The sequence below is a fragment of the Nestor notabilis genome, unplaced genomic scaffold (genome assembly GCF_000696875.1).
Source record: "Nestor notabilis isolate BGI_N333 unplaced genomic scaffold, ASM69687v1 scaffold32567, whole genome shotgun sequence".
NCBI lineage: Eukaryota > Metazoa > Chordata > Aves > Psittaciformes > Psittacidae > Nestor > Nestor notabilis.
Genome location: NW_009936565.1, coordinates 45338 through 61392, shown reverse-complemented (window position 1 = coordinate 61392; position 16055 = coordinate 45338). Strand labels below are relative to the sequence as shown.

The 16055-nt window shown below is 39.9% G+C and overlaps 1 protein-coding gene across 1 annotated transcript in view; it reads right to left on the bottom strand.

Annotated features, from left to right (window-relative positions):
- Window positions 1-1039: 1039 nt before the first annotated feature.
- JMJD1C (jumonji domain containing 1C) overlaps window positions 1040-16055 on the bottom strand; it is a 56668-nt gene continuing 41652 nt past the window's right edge. The window contains exons 13-24 of the mRNA XM_010018407.1: window positions 15506-15633; window positions 15109-15322; window positions 14411-14625; window positions 13699-13977; window positions 13153-13321; window positions 12650-12740; window positions 12412-12542; window positions 11121-11243; window positions 9867-10006; window positions 7495-7671; window positions 2284-2415; window positions 1040-1936 (exon numbers count right to left, since the gene is read on the bottom strand). Coding sequence (XP_010016709.1) covers window positions 1847-1936; window positions 2284-2415; window positions 7495-7671; window positions 9867-10006; window positions 11121-11243; window positions 12412-12542; window positions 12650-12740; window positions 13153-13321; window positions 13699-13977; window positions 14411-14625; window positions 15109-15322; window positions 15506-15633 — 1889 coding nt within the window. The 3' untranslated portion in view covers window positions 1040-1846. The remainder of the gene's footprint in view (window positions 1937-2283; window positions 2416-7494; window positions 7672-9866; window positions 10007-11120; window positions 11244-12411; window positions 12543-12649; window positions 12741-13152; window positions 13322-13698; window positions 13978-14410; window positions 14626-15108; window positions 15323-15505; window positions 15634-16055) is intronic.

Here is a 16055-nt window from a genome sequence, read left to right as displayed (position 1 = left end):
AGGAATGCAAGTGTAGCAGCCTCAAGAAATTTCACAGATGTTATAGTACCTCACCAAAACTCAGTTCAGGGGGGGAAAGAGACAGCACTTGATAAAAATTCACTCATTTACATATCCTGAACTTTAAAACAAACAAACAAACAAACAAAAGGTATGTGCAACTGAAGCCCATGTGTCATTAAGCAAACATACGCTGGCAGCTTTTGCATCTTCAGCCAATGCCCCGTTCCACCCATGGCCTAAAGGAAGATACTGCATGGAACCAGTTACAAAGTTGACAATTAACTGCCAAGCACAGCAACATTAAACCGGAAGTATTTCTTTACAACTTCAATTAAATTCCAAGTTTTCAAACCAACTAAATAGAAGAACTTCACACTTAGAACAAGAAATTGCTTTTGTGTTTCACTGTTTCTTAGGTAATTTATATGGGAAGTCCGTTGGGTTATTTTGGGTTTTTTGGTGACCCAAAACCCAGTCAGAGCAGGAGCAGTAACCAGGCAACTACATCCTTTTGGACACATCACAAGCTAATGGCTGCACCTAAAATTCGGTATCAAATCTAATCATTTGACTAGCTCTAATAATTTAAATCCATGTATACTTCAAGTTTTCAAACTGACTCCCGACAGCCAGAACTATGCTCTAACTTTTAGCATTATTAGAACAATTTAAAAAACCCCACGTTATTTTATGGTTCTACATCAACTGTAAAAAGCCAAGATGCTGTAAAAAATTGTTCTATAGAAACTCCTTTCCCCCTTCACGCAACGTAAACGCTGGATTAGTAAAGACAGAACGTAAGCGAGGTTTGAATTGTCTTATCCTCACGGAAAGGCGCTCTGGCTCAGCGGCGCGCCGTGCTCAGCACCTCCCCTCGCAGTTTTGCCTCCATCCCGGAGAGGGCAGCGCGGTGCACAGAACCAGGGCAGCACACTGCGAGCGTTCCCATGGGAGATGCGGCACTGGGAGCGAGCGACTCGGGCTGTCACACACAGGCCACAAACGTAAAGAACGAGTACCACGAGACAACGTTTGATAAAGTCATTTTAATGGAAAATGTAAAACCCCTTTCAACTTCAATGTACAAAGCATGTGTAACACTTGCACTTTTAACAAATTAAAGCAAGCCAATGTTTTAAAAAAATACATCATTGAATGTATATATGTATATATTTACATAGCATATTAAGTTTAATATTTAGCTTTAAAAGTTCACATAAATTTTACCAAAATGAGACAATTTTTTAAATAAATTACACCTTTTGAAAACGTTTAATTGTACACTGAATAGCTTCAATAAAATACTGAAGTGTCTGTATTTAATATCTACTTTATATACTTTATATTTTACAAAGTTTACAATTATTTGGCAGTAATTTTCAGATTATGACATGACTGCTGTGCGGACTCAGCAAGATCCCAAATGCAGGCAATAGCTGGTGTTTGTGTCCTACTCTCACAGTAACTGTCTCAATGTAGTGAAAAATATCTGAATTATTTTAGCAAACTGTACAAGTCACATTTACATTTGATCAACAATATAGCATAGAATTTTGTGGGTTTTTTCCAAAAATAAATACATCATCTTAAATCTTTAACATTTCACAAACTTCATGTACATTATTATACAGGACAGCAGAATGCTGCTGAATCGTTTGCAAGTCTAACATGTAATCACAGTGGCTGTGATATGAAGCTCTACCGTTGCAGTGTCAGTAACAAGTAAATACGATGACTTTTTCTTGGCACTGATGGTTTGTGAAGCTTAAATTAGTTTGCATACTGTTCACCTATCACAGGAAATAACCCCCAGCTGATGTTAACACAAAAAAGCAGAGCACGCTCAGTTTTCGTCCATGTCTTCCAGCTCACCTTCGTGAATTTTCAAAGCTCTCACCATTTCCTTAACCGCATGATACAAGATATTTTTAACCTGCAAGAACATTGGACAGATTTTAGTAAGTTCTTCCATGAAAGAACTCTGGGAAGTGACTGCATTTAGGACTGAGCCATAAACCTAATAGATGGAAAAACGAGGAAGGCTACATCAAGCCAGTGCTAAAGGAAACACGTTCTTACACACTTCAAAACATAACATACAATAAATAAAACCAGCAACTCAACAGAGAGTCATTTACACCCCTGGCATTCATATTGCTGCTCATTGTTATTCTGTGTGAACAGCAGCGAGGAAGTAGCTCCACGCACTGCTCCGCATTTCAATGAGCCTGAGCATGCTCTGCCTTCCCAACAGCTTCCAGAACAGAATTCATTTCCTACCTGCAGTTTATCATCGTAATTGATTTCTTCCTTTGACAGCCTCAGCTCCTGCGTTAAGTGAAATGACTGTACAAGATGTTCTGGAGACACAAAGTCTTCAGTTACTTGAACGCAGCTGTGAAAATTTTGCACCTATCCAAAATAACAAGAGGAGACAACTGATCATTAGTACTTTGGAGTTACTCTTTGGCAGATACCCAAGAAAAGAGTGGGCCTTGATATCTCTTAAACCACAGGCTTATCAGACTGAAGGGTGTCTCTATACGTTTTAGGTAAAGAGCAATTAAGTGTATTCATCTTAGATAAGTTAGTTCCTGGCAAAAGGTACACTCTGAACAATGCACATGTGCCTGTGCTTCAGCACTTCTTCCTGTAGTCAGCTCCGACATTCACTGATGATGACACTCTGATGTGTTGTATTCCACACTTTTACCAGCTGCACAGGCACTGCTGCCGTGTACTGCTGCTGCTCAGCCATGTCCGAAGCACTGCACAGACCGACTCCACAGCAGCCTTGCGCGGCAGGACCCAGGTCCTCGGGCCACGGAGGCATGCTGGAAGCCTGCACTCTGCCAGGCACAACTGCCACATCTGCTGAGAAGGAATTGCCACTGGAAATTAAAAATGAAGTATTTGAAGACAGGGCAGGTTCAGAAGAGGGGAGGGTCAGGGTCTGTTTTTTATAAACACACCTTCTTACTGGTAAGAGGCAACTACTGAGAGAAATGGACACCGCCTCCTGCCACACAGGTCGTACCTGGAGGACAGGGGAAAGAAAAAGCCACTTCCTGGTTGTGACCTCACTACCAACTCCTGTTTGTCCTCTTCAGTAATGTACAGCATCAGGTTTTCATCTCTAAACACTTAGAAATCACACATGTCAAAAACCTTATTTCCCCAAATTCCAACAGCTACTCATGAAGTTGCGCAACATCGATTCTGCAGACTTACAGAGGCTGAGCTCAACACTGATGAAGATCTGCCTATTTTAAGCTTGAGCCTAGCAAATGCTAGATTTTTTTAGTGCATACTCTACAATTTCTGTTGTGATACCTGACCTTCAGAAAACCTTTGGGGCCTACACAGCTGAGGACACAGCACTTCATTTGAAAGACATTTTCCTCTTCAAAAACACTGCTTGCGTCTGCATTTACAAGACAGCCTGTCCCATTACAGGTGAAATCCCAGAGGTAATCCCTAGCTCAACACCAGCATTGCACACGGAGTTTCTGTAGCCTTGTAGTCACCAAGGACAAAGCAGTGCCATTCCCTCCTGCAAATCAATCACAACAGAAATGCTTCCGGAGGCGAAGAGGGTTTGTTGGTGCCACACAACCCACGAAGGGCAGGAGGCCAGGAGCAAAGGAACAGCTGCAAACGTGCCAGGGCTTGGCTCCTGCCAGTGCTCGGGGGATTTCCTAGAGCTTGGCTAAGACATCCCTGCCCTGTGCAGCCGGCTCCAGCCCCCTCCTCCCTCTCTCAGGCTTCTTGCCTGCTTCAAGTCTCCACCTGCCCTAGTTTTCCTTTCCACTCCATGCAAATCCCACACCACTCTTTCGCTTTCTCCTTACTGAGACAACGTCTTACTGATTCCCTCCCCCTTCCCCTGCAGAGTGGGCAGTATTTGTTGCCCTCTTTCACTCTGCTGTGCATTAAACCTCCTCCCCTTCCAGTCTTATCAGTGTAGTGTGCAAGTCTTTGCAGGAAAGACAGATTTTACCCAGCTGGTCTGGTACTTGAATATGGGAATGCCGAGCTGACAGCCCACAGGCAGTTCTATTTATAATAGTTATAATACAAGCTGATACAATGACACACACAAATAAGTATGTTTAGCAATGATTCCCCTGAGGTTTGCAGGGTGAGGATTACAGCACTCCCACGACTGTGCCAGTTCCAGCTGAACCGAGGGAACAGCTCTGCCCCAGCCTATGCCACGCAGAGGTTTCCCAGCAGGGCCCGGGAGATGGGTGGAGCGTTGGAGCAGCCTCAGACCTGGGCCAGGACAGGGAAAGGAGAGTGGGCAGGGAGGAAAGAGACATCCATCCTTGCGGCTGCAGCTCCTCACCCCACAGCCGTCTCCCTCCTGCCCTTAACATGCTGACATCAGCCATTTCCTGCATGGCTTAGCTCCGGGGCCAGCAGCTCTGCACACGCAACTCCCAGACCTTTATCCCACATCCTTACCGCAACATCACCAGGATGTCGCATTACCTCCAGCAAGTTATTTTACAATACATAATCCTGCTGTTAAGCCAAGATAATACCACTACAAAAACAATATTGTAATAACCTGTTCTACTACGAACAAGTTTTGCATGTAGCCTGAACAACTCATTTCAATCACCAACTCAAGTATTTCTAGCTTCTAATTTATCACTAAAATACTTTGCAAATTTGGAGTCACCAAATTAAAACCAGAGAGGGCATCCCTAGAGGACAACTGTGATACAGGATGACCCAGAGTGGAGCAGGAGGAAGAGCAAATAATTCAGAGTAACAGTAAAAAAACCCTTTTTTAGCTGGGCAAGTTCTCAAGCAGAGCTAAGGGTTTGCTGTTACAAGCGCTGGAGAGAGAACAAGGCCCAGATGCAAAGCTGAGCTCTCCTACCTGTACAGACAACTAGAAAGGGGATACAATCCTACAGTGCACCACGCACGGTACATTCAGGGAAGCATCTGCAGAGGAGACCAGTCTAACACTGTATCTATTTCTGGTTTCCCCCTAAGAGAGCAATTCCTTCCACAAGAGGTACTGACAAAGCTACTCTGACAGTCACAGCTCACAGGAGAGGCTCTCCTCCCACCCCACCACTGGAACAGTTTGCCTGTTGAAATGATCAGAAGGGGGATGTGACTGCTGTCTGGAAGTACACAGGGAAGAAGGGGAAACCTGGGAAGCAAGACAAATATGCTTTATGCTACCATAAAATACTAAGAACAAGTCACTTTAAAAGGCACGAATCCATAGAAGTGGGTGTGTGGGTGTGTGTGAAGGAATATATACATATATATATTATATATATATTCCTCTCACATGGAGGAGATTTCTTCTTATATAAGAAATCTCTCCCATGAGAGAGCAGTAAAATTCTAGACCAGCATATCAAAAGCAGCAGTGCGACAACAATCCTAACTGGCTCTAGGATGGAAGTGTCTGAGCTCCAGTATGCAGTAACCACATGCTGCCAGGCTCCCTAACTCCATCCCTCAGCCTGATTTTCTCTGTTCTACAACATTAACGATGAGCAAGTAAAAATAAAAATGTTAATTTACCATCAAATTTAGTTATCAACTCTCATCCAATTTTAATTATTAAAGATTCATGACGTGCATGTAAATCTGAAACACTTAACATGTAAACTTAACCTGGAATGTATTCTTGTGCAGACTTATTTTTTTAAGCGTTTAATGTGCTTTGTATATATGAAGTGTTGGTGCTGATCCTTAAGGTCAGTATTTATGCATCTCTATATAGAGAATACTATACACGTACATGAAAGAACACGATGCTTTCATTTCCTCCTACGTGGCAGATTCACAGGAACTTCTTACTGAAGATGAAAAGGTTCTCAGCTTCACCCACTAAAGTTTAAAAACACCATGTTATTATCTCCTTGGTGCCAGAAGCTAGAACATTACCACTTCAAAAGCAATCTGGAGTTTAAAGCCAAAGAGATAAAGATAAGAGTGGTCTTATTTTTTGTCCTTAAACCTATGAACTGCAGGGAAGCCTGGAACAGAGTCTTCCTATTTCATGTTTCACCTTCTTTATACCTTTATATGCCACATGCTATACGAAACAAATTTCCCAATATATGTATTACTTTCTGCGGGCTCCTTTTTCACTCTTATGGGATATCTCCCTTGTTTCAAGAGATCAGAGTAAGGTTGCTGTAGGATGGAACACATGACTCTGGGAGTCCTAACTGATTTAGCCTAAAAAGAGCTAAGAATAACATCAGTGCTGGATGTTCCTTCACCTTTGTGAAGCCATGTTAAGCGCTGGAGACATGGGACAGGGAAAGGCAATCTACAACAAACCAAGATCTGGTCGCCTGGGTTGTTTTGGGTGGTTTTTTTTATTTTATTTTGGTTTTGTTTTTTTCTTTCTTTTGCCAGAAAACAACACCACACAGATCGCCCAGGGTTAACATACCATCACGTGAAACCATCTGAAGACTCACTGCAATGACAAAGAAGTCTAGTCTGGGTAAGGTACCTGTTGCTTTCAATGCCCCAGCAACTGACATAGCCAGCAGACAGACAGGAACATAACACCTGTCATCACTACAATCCTGTCACTTTTTACCCAGAGAAAACCCCAGTGCCCTGGTCATGGTGACATGGTAAGCCATTGCTTCCTCTCTGCCCAGAAAAGGCAGTTGCTTGGACACTGATCTGCAGATCAGAAACCAAACAGCATCTTCTTCAGAAAGGCCTGGCCTCCCTTGAACCTGGGTGGAGATCAATGATAGGTCTTTAACAGCAAGATGGTTTACAACTCCTGCTGTAGGGTGGGGATGCTCCTCATTCCTTGATAGTCAGCTACCTGACAGTGGTGCCTGACAGCTGGTCGGACAGCAAGAAAGCAGACTGTATTTCCTGTTGAAACAGGGAAAGGTTCATGGACTGAAGAAATAAATCTAGAACTGCCCAAAAATCGTGTCTGAACAAACGTGCTTTTCTTCCTCTTTTCACCAAGCAGTTTGCAGACTATCAGTAAACAACAGATTAAAAAAAACCCAACACCAAACAAAATGAAGTAAACATACCCTATGTGCCAGGAGAGGAGGAAGCCTGCCACACATTCATGCTGTTTCTCGCCAACTACCCTACTGGCAGTACTTCTTCTTACACAACTAAGAATTAAACCCTCCCAGCTGTTTCTGATGGTGAGGAAAGCCGCTGAAGGGTCAATGATGACTCCTGGTGATTGATGTACCTTTTGTGTAAAAAGGAACTTAATGTGGAGTGGGAAAACAACCTCCAAATCCTGTTACAGAAACATCTCGTTACACCCAAACTGTCTCTACAATTCTCCTACGGATGAAGACAGAGACACCACTACCTGACATCCAGGTATTTTTATCTGCTTGGGTTGCTCTCCCTGCCTCTCCTGGGTTAGGTTAACTTTCAGTTTAGAATTAAAAAAAAGTACTAACGGGACTTTGCCGTAACTAGCACCAGTCTTTAAAGAGATGTACTTACCTGATGCAGTGCTCCTGCTGGTAGAATAATAGCATCACCAAGAAACTGAATAACCGTACATGTTTTCACTCCATATTCTTCAAGAAGTCTTTGGCGAAGTTTTTTGTTCACATACCAACTCTGATCACGTATTGGATCATGCTCTGGTAAAAGGTCTAGGCCTTGCTCTTTTGCTATCTGTAAGTAGAGAAAAGATCCCAAGTCACCTTCAAAAGAAGCTGAACTTTTTGCTGACAAGTTGTAAGCATACCTAATTTAACAAAGCAACATTACTGTGTTCCCAATACCCAAATAAGACTTTTAGTTAGGGATTCAAAGGAACCTCAGAAAGCACTGTGAAGTCCCAGTGAGCTGAAGACATCTACAGGACTCCCATTCCAAATGCAAAACTTCGAAGAACTCTGCACAATAATCTATTAATAAGCAACATGCTTTGTGTCCCTTCCTTCATAAAGAAAATAAAATCTGACCTCAAGACTTCCTATGCTGCCAATTCCTCAAGCTCACAACCTTCAAGTTTTGACAGAGACACACAACACCAATTTCAGCTCAGGAAAAAAAAAAAACCCAGCAGATAGAACTAAGGGTCATATGGTCCTGGGCAACTCTGCTTGAGCACGGGGCTGGACAAAAGGTCCTGTTATGACTTCAAGAGGTCCCCTTCCAATCTCAACCACTCTGTGACAAGAAGTTATTTTTCCACCATCCCATCAAAAATCCAGAAAAAAATGATGGGCATAAAAAAAATACTTGCTGACAGCAGTAGACTTAACTGCAACAAACATTTGTCATCAAGTTAACCACAGGGGAACAAATATTACCATTAATCTATTGCCAATTACTTTATCATAGTGACTAAAGATAAAAAACACATCGCTAACCCACCTGTCATGACTCAGGAGCCAATTATATTTTTATACATATTTATATTAAATATACTTAATAGGATGCAGAGCTTGAAACTGTTCTTGTGTGTTATCACCTTTCTTTTGTACTAATAAGATACTGAGATTTTCTCTTATCAGCAGGCAAAGTGGTCCAAAGGTCTAGTCATCAATTAATCTCCAACTCATTATTCCAAAACTACCACAACCACGAACACAAGGCAGTGGCAGCAAATGACAAACTTCGTATTACGCAGCATCTGAAGTGCTTCTGCTTTGAACCTGCTGTTCTCAAAGAGTTTCACAGTATCCCTTAACTGCTCTGGAAGAAGAAACTCGGAATAATACCCATTTGTCCACCTATTCCTTTGTATTCGTGATTTTGTTCAAAACTCTCTTTTCCAAAGAGGAAAAAAAAAAAAAAAAGAGCCACCATCTACTTTATGAGCATCTACTTTGTGAATGAACAGAAAAGCCTCGCTGTGTAATTCATCATCTCCTGGAACTAGCTGTATTTTATTTACCAACGCTCTATTTTCCCCACAGTTCAGCTTGCCAAAGAGCAAATGTTTGAGTCACCAGAGGACAGCTGCCCTGGGACTGAAACACTGCCTCATTGTCCAAGAGAATTTTTAGTGCTAAATTTCTTGGGCTCTTCCTGCTCACAGTAGAGACCTTTGGCCTCTGGCTTGTTTATGGACCCCTTTACTTTTAGCCCATTAAAACACATCCAATTTTTTTTCCCACAGCAGAAGACAGTGAAGACTTCTTTTCCTTGAGCAACCACTTGATATTTCTACCTCAACCATCAAAACTGCCTTCTAGAACATGAAAGCATGCTGAAGACAAGGCACAGAAAACAGCTTCCATGATGGTATCTCTGAATTTAATGCCATCAATAGATATTCATCCATCCTACATGGTAATGACCTGAAAGGTTCTGCTGTGGCTCTAACTTGTTCCTCACTTGCTGCCAAAGGACGATCTGCACTGTAGCTAATGTTGAAGAAGTCTGCTGCCCTTAGATGCATAATCCCCCACCATTTCCATTTCCACTAAGAGCCAAGGCATGTTCTTTGAGCTAACTGACATAACACACAGTTCTTACGAAGACTGGTGGCTGCTGGGTCAGGGGTTTTTGCACGGGACAATTCCCAAAAATGCCAGCATCTGATAATCAAGAACACGACGACAGAAAAACATTAATATAAAGGATAATTTGTAGGAAAGGGACAAGAATAGATCTCCATGCCCTCCTGAGCCTCCAGAGTTTGCAGGCTCCCTGTAACTCTTGAGAAGTATGTACCATGTTATGTATTTTATTTGTTGATGATGTAGCAGGTCAATTATAATTTATTTTACGTGCTAGAAAGAATTTTGCTTCCTTTCCTCCTTTCACGAAACACAGGGGTTTGTAGTTTTTGCCAGCCCTCTTTGATTTACCAATTACTTAGATTATACTTACAAAATACATATTATGAATCTAACCTTTTGCAGGAACTCCCTTATCTTGTCAGCATCTTTGCCAGCATAAATGTGCCATAAAGCACCAGGTAATTCACTTGAATCTTTCAACCGCTTCCTTAAAAGGTCATCCAAATCTTCCTCTTCCAACTTCTTCAAAACTCCTAAAATTCAACAAAAAAATTTTGGTTTGGTTTTGGCATTTCTTTTGGGTTTGTTTTTTGGTTTTGGTTTTTTTTTGTTTCTTAAGTAAGACAGCGCAAAAACTTAAACTAAACATCTTCTTTTCAAATTTCTTGTGTGAGATTGAGCAGATCAAAGTTTGCTGAATACAAGAGAAGCCCCCAGGTTATCTTTCTGCTCAGTGTTTGTACAGAACATGAATGCTAAAAAGTAAAAAAAAAATATATATATATATATGTATGTTTTTAAGGTAACTTTCTTAGATTTTTTGAATTTGATAGAACACATCCTCCCCACCTGAAATAAACAAGCAGGGCTGGCACAAAAAAATTACAGATGAAAAAGGCATTTTCCTGCAGTCAGCGAAAGCAGCGTTTTACGTGCTGCTCTGCAGCAGCTAGTCAAGAAGTTAGAGCTCTCCCAGTATTGCTCAGGTTTGGCTGCTATTAACTCAGTGCACACACAAGTCAAAACAAAGCAAATTAAAGACAGCAAACCTTACTGCAGCTCTATTAGTCACACCCAAAATCTACATCTGCTGATTATAGAATAAGAGGATGAAAGAATAAGGGGAGAGAAGCAGAACTATTTCAGTGATTTAAAAACTGTTTCACATAAGCAATAAACCTCACATAGACAAGCAACATATACTACTTTCAGCTCTCTGGTGCTGAAAAATTACATTACAGTCCAAATCCAATAGAGCAAACACAGCGTGTCCAGAGGGAACAGAGTAAACAGAAGCTTTGGCAAATACATCATCCTGACATAACTGTTAGAACTACCACAGCTTCCAGAGAAAATCCTTCATTTTGTACTTTCATTAACTCGGCCAGTCCTAGCACAGGAACGGTACATCAATTATGGGTAATGGTAAAAAAAGTGAAAAGAGTTTGAAATACCGTATCATAATTCATGAACTGCAGTGTATTTTATGCAGCATTAATGTATGTGCAAATTCCTGAAAGAAAGAACCTTCCAGGTTTAAGCAAGTACTTATGGATGTATCTTTCATCTGCTTCCGAAGAACAGTGTCAATTCTAAAAGTGGCAGATCATTCAGTCCACCTGCACCTCTTACAAACTGTGTGTTTACCTGATTTGGAAAGTACTCCATTTCCTTTTGCTATGCCAACATAAACAAGGATATTCACGACATCAGAAACTTCAATATGGAGATTTGTGGTTCCTATATCATGGTCTTTAGTAGCAGCCACACCTATGTAACAGGGTAAAATTAAGATTTGTTATATTGCGTATTCACCTTCAAATAGAAATATGCAACAGCTAACTGAGAAAAGATTTCTGAAAGTGCACTAAACATCACAAAAAAGCATTTTATGTACAGGCAGGCTTTAATGTGAAAACACTGAAACATACAAACTACAAACATGTTTTTGTTTCACTTCCTAAACAACAAAATGCTACTTTTTAGCAGAGACCCTGAGATATCTCTTAGCCCAGGTTAACTGTCCCTACATAGCAGTTTTGTCAGAACAAAGCACATTTCAGCAGAACGGTCAATGACATTCTCTGACGACTAATGTTCCTTCCCAACCTTTCAAGTTGTTTGCAGCAGAATGTAAGTACAGTAAATACACATGGTTATCAGATCAAATCAAATGTGTCACTTTAATGCCTGGCTGCAATCAGAAGAAATCCCCAAGCAAAGAGGAAAATTAATTTCAGTCCTAAGAGGCGAAAACATACACACTTAAGTCAAAGGACATTTTAGAACCCGAAGTCTTGCAGCAGTATTACATGGAAGTGTCATCAGTGAGTTAGTTCTTCAGACCCATGCCTTGATTACTATTGTTAGTATGTTTATTTAAAGGGTATCAGGAGAACTTTTTAAATCAAAGCCATCATATCACAAATTACAACTCATTTCTCATCCTACTGCACCAATTTGTGAAACAGAACTGAACAAATGTGTTTGGAAAAGAAGGAGCAGCTGGAAAAGGTCTGAGAGAAACATGCTTTTCTGAACAGGTTTTTGAGTGTATGGCACACAATACAAATACAAATTATGAAAAATACACTGAGATTTATGTATGACCAGAATTATGAGTACAGTAGCACTTCAGGAAGTATTTTTTCATACGGCATTATTAAAGACAGGATTTGTCTTGTGTAGAAGTAGCTAACAATTCATATGCTTCAGAAGACGGTAACAGCACAAGAAAAGATAGAAAGAAATGTAGAAACAAATAAAACTCTCATGCCTGAGGTGCATGTACTGATAATACGCAAGTCACAAATATTTCTCCTACAGTCAGTGAATTATTATCTCCAAGTAAGTTCGGCTTTCTATCAAGCACAGTAATATATGATATTCTACACTTTTAAGAGAAGAGGTAACTGCTACAAATCTAGGGCACACTCACCATATGCACTGCATAGTCTGGGTCCCAAATCTGGACGGACAAAAAATCCTGGCAGATGAGAAGCCAAGTTTAGTTTTCCTTCTGGACTACAATATTCAGGCAAGGGTAAACTTTTTAGCAAGTCCTCATATCTGGAGGAGAAAAGAAAGAAGAATGTAACTGAATTTGTGTCATTACATAGAGAAAAAAAACCAACATGGAGATTGATTTAAGAGTATCTAATATTAAACTCAAATACCTTGCTGGCATCATAGCCTTGAAATCTTCACCTGAAGGCCAATCTTTCAGTTTTAGTAGAGCTGTCTCCCCATTTTTTATTTTCTGCCGTTCTGCAAGGAACATAGAAATTACTCAAAACTAATACACTTGTAGGTGCTTCACTTTAAAATATATAACAGATTTCGGAACCTGTCTATAACGTTCTCCATAAAATGTGAGATAATTGATTTTGAGACTTGAGAATGATACAAAACAAACTCAACTACTCAAGAGACAATGACATTTTAGTCGGACCTTACTAGTATATTAATCCATCTTCCAATTCTGCAAAGGTCCAAAATCCAAGTTTCCATCACATTCTCTCGAAACAGATTACCTAGATCTTTCTCTTTAAATCTTCTCTAAAACTTCAAAACTTTTTTGAAGTTTCCTCAAAGCCTCCAGATACACAAAGAATGTTTTTAACTGCTGTTTCTAACACTGTGTTCAGTAGAATGGAATAATACATTTAAAGTAACGTACTTGATACATCTTCAAAACCATCCCAGAACTCCTTGACATTGGTGTTTGAAATAATACTGTCTTTGCAATTCAAGATATCAGCTTGCTGGTTTCCAAAATCTAGGCTAATGGACTCAGCTTTCCACAGGCTGAAGTTCATTTTCTTATGCATACCGGACACTAAAACAGGCTGTAAAAAATTAAATAAAAATTAAAAATCAATACTTATCCTTCAATTAACCTGGAATACAAACACAGCTGAAACACACACTGAAGACCTTGGCCCTGCTGAGTTCTTCACACTTCCTTCCAACGGCAACTATACTCAAAATGTCATACACACGTTTTTGCACTCTGAATCTCCATAACAGTAATTTCTTACTCATTATTAGCAGTTAACTGAAGTTTAAACTACACAAGGTCCATATACAGGCTATACCTGTTAAGCCTTTGCTCAATGCTAACAATACATTTTCAAACATGGAGTTAGGCAAATTCGTCCTTTAACACAGCTCTCCCAGAGTTTATACTGAGACCACTTTACAGACCGAACAGCTCAATACCTACCCTTCCTTGTTTCCAGCACTCTTTGAAGAGCTTCCAGTTGTTGCTGTTTTTATGGTCTCTGAGCCACAAAACATGCTTATCACAGATCCACGAATACTGAATATCACTGTACCGTTTACTGCAGTCATCCTGAATACATTTTTTATCATCCTTTGGCTCATCTTTTATTTCAGATTTTACATTTATCTTTGGTGCTCTATTTGGTGGAATCTTGTTTTCTACTACTGAAGCAATTATGTCATCAAGAATGTTTGGCACAGTCCTTCCACTCTTGCCACTCTATTATAGCAAACAAGCGTATGATTAAACAATGTAAAGACAAATAAAGTTAATGCAATTCCTTTGGCAATAGAATGACATTTCATTACCAATTAGAAACTTGCAGTTATCTACTTCCTTTGTAGAAAACTGCATGTATTCTTACAAAGAAAAAGTTAGAAATATACAGTTATTACAATGCTCAATACATAGGAATCCTCCTTTACTTTTCACGTTAAGGCTTTACCTAACTTCATGGACAGTGTATGACTCCATTATCACTATATATAAAAAAATATTAATGCAAGTGTGTGCATGCACATACAAAGTTTTAATTATAAATGAGCTTTTAAAGCTATACAGCTATCGGACTATTTTAACTACAACGTACCAAAATACATGACAGAGATTTGAAAATCCTGATATAAAAATCGTGCATCTTGTCAACACTTACTGCTGTTCCTGTAGAGTAAACTGGAGCAAAAGCAATACCAGCATCTGTAGAACCTAGACGCAGTTTGCCTGCTGTTGTAGTTAATAAATCTCGTAAGGTTGAGCCCTGCTCGTTGTTCTGGGATGCAGGAGGAGAGCTTTTACAGTTTTGGGACTCCAAATTATCCTGGTCTTTCTCTTCCTTTGAATGTTTTCCAGAAGGGCATTCGCTGTTCTCTAAAACAAAAATCATCATTTGACGTTTACACTGTTGTATCACTATGCACACATCAGAACACCACCACTATCCAGTATATTATAGTGGTTGTAATATACTGTAGCACTGGCACTTCATTCACCTGAAAACACACCAGAGGAGGCACTAAATCCTTCAACATGCACTAAAACAGTGTGACCCTCAAAACGCCACCCTCAGCATTTCAGACATGCACCTGAGTATCTGTCACAAATGAGAGATGCTGTAGCTGGAAATACTGCCACATTACACGTGCACTCCAATAGTGGTTCTTTTGGTAAGAAGATTCTGATGCCACCAGGAGAAGGCATTGCAGTTTCAAGATTAAAATTAAGGCAGAAAAGAACATCATATTTTCTTTTTGTTTAACAGAAAATCGTGTGAATTTTTCCTAATTAATTCAATTATCTACCACTGGTTCCCCCAAAGTCATGGATATATGACATAACAGTTTCAAACTATACCTTTCTTTTCTTCTCTGGCTTTCTGCTCTGCAAGGTCAGCTAACCAATGCAGTGGTGACTGCGATTCAGGTGGTGTTAACTTGCTGTCTGTGCTTACATCACTCCTTGGACTTGTATTACCATTTGTCTCAGACTTTTGAGGAGTATTCTGCGGTTGAGACTCAGGCATGCACAGAGAAATTTTATTACTGTGGTTAAGGACATTCTGCAAAACCTGTAAGGAACAAATTTATTTTTAAATATGTAACTTTCATCTAACATATTTCAAAGACAAGGTGCTAGTATTTAACCATCATATATGCAAATTAAAATACAACTTGTAACACTCAAATACAAAAATCCACAAGAATCAGAACACCTGAACAAACTGCAATGCATACATATATTTTAGACTCACCTGAGACACACCATTCATTGCAGGGAGCTTGCCAGCTTGTGTGCTCTGCTTACTGGTACACTGACAATGAGATTTAATTTCAAATTTTTCTCTAATATTGTGCATAGCATCTAAAAGATCTGTCAAAACTAGAAGACAAGAAGAAAATCATCAGCAGCTCTCAGTCATTTTGTATGCGTATACTTTACTTTATACACACCATGATACCAAAATGGCATCTCTAAACCTTTTTAAAATATAAACTGGTAAAACTGCTAAATTTAACACTCAAAAATACTACAAAGGGACTGTCCAGTTTACCTTAAAGCTTGTGCAGAAAGAGACAAGGTCTTTCATTAAATAATTGTATGCTACTCTTCTGAATAATCTAACCTTCACTCTGCGTTCCTATTGCATGGTGCACACCAAGCAAGCCAGTCATTCATTATTTACTCCTCGCTGTTCAATGGGTGCATCATTGCCTCATTTAATGAAACCGTCAAACTACAAACTGAAGTGAGCCACGTCTTGACAAAGAAATTAGTATGTGATTATGTAATTTAAGGCTGTT